The sequence below is a fragment of the Atta cephalotes genome (genome assembly GCF_000143395.1).
Source record: "Atta cephalotes unplaced genomic scaffold scaffold00037, whole genome shotgun sequence".
Classification (NCBI taxonomy): Eukaryota; Metazoa; Arthropoda; class Insecta; order Hymenoptera; family Formicidae; genus Atta; species Atta cephalotes.
Genome location: NW_012130101.1, coordinates 2,130,995 through 2,132,040, shown reverse-complemented (window position 1 = coordinate 2,132,040; position 1,046 = coordinate 2,130,995). Strand labels below are relative to the sequence as shown.

The 1,046-nt window shown below is 32.1% G+C and overlaps 1 protein-coding gene across 1 annotated transcript in view; it reads left to right on the top strand.

The window, feature by feature from the left end:
- The first annotated feature begins 634 nt into the window (after positions 1 to 634).
- Positions 635 to 1,046, top strand: part of LOC105621776 (kelch-like protein 24) — a 1,594-nt gene continuing 1,182 nt past the window's right edge. The window contains exon 1 of the mRNA XM_012203229.1: positions 635 to 790. Within this exon, the coding sequence (XP_012058619.1) occupies positions 635 to 790 (156 nt within the window). The remainder of the gene's footprint in view (positions 791 to 1,046) is intronic.

The following is a 1,046-nucleotide window of genomic DNA, read 5'->3' as shown; positions in this document are numbered from 1 at the left end:
TTTTAAAATGTATACGTGAATGCCGATCGATATTTGTGACAATACAACTGCGTGCATAGCAGAGATTCAACTTTTATGCCCGTGCGCCGTATGCCGTTATCTGTAAAAATTGACTAATTAACATTCCTCTCTTACAATTGAATGAGAGAGAAATTAATACTCGAATGTGATTAATCAATTCTTACAAATTACCATGTACGATTACGGATTATTAATATAAATGATCCCTTATCGACTGTTAGACAGATTGCCGCAATTCGCAATTGTAAAAAAGGGAGCAAATAGCACAAAATAAATAAAGAATAAAAAAGGTCATTTTGTACTTCTCCCTTCCTTCCCCTTCTTTCATTAGTTAACAATTCTACATTTACGAACAAGGTAAGTGCAGCTCTGAATACAAACTATAATACAAGTACCAGTTGTACAATCTTTGTTGGCATATGCGTGATGATCGATTCTATGAAACGTCCTAAATTAAACTAAAAAAGATATTGACTCTCCGTTCTTTAGCATAACACCTCTTTTGTTTATCTATATCCACAAGACTGGCCAGATTGACTTTCATTCGAAACAAGTGCTATAAAAGAAGAAGGCTGTGAATACATGACTACATAATTTGACGGGCCAAAGAATTATGGATAAGCTGCGAAACAAGTGTCTTATATCCAAAAATATGAAAAGAATAACCGCACTAAAATCTAAATCGCTGCGACATTACGCGCAACGTGCTAGTTCATCTCGGGACATAAATGCAGAGTGTAAACAATTACATGATACGTTTGATAAATCTGTAAGTCTTTTGTCTTAAGTATGACTTGTCTGTCTAAGTATATTCTCATTTTTAATGGCTATGTCTAACTATCAATTAAGATTGTAGTATTTATGCTTTTAAATTCTTAAGTAATTCAAAATACTTTCGAAAGTTTGTAACTGATAACTTGATTAATAGAAGCTCTGAGCAAGTCATTCAAGAAAATCTGTTTTTTTATATCGAAATTAATTAAATTATTCTAATTCTTTCCTTTAGCTTTTTTATAGATTTTCAG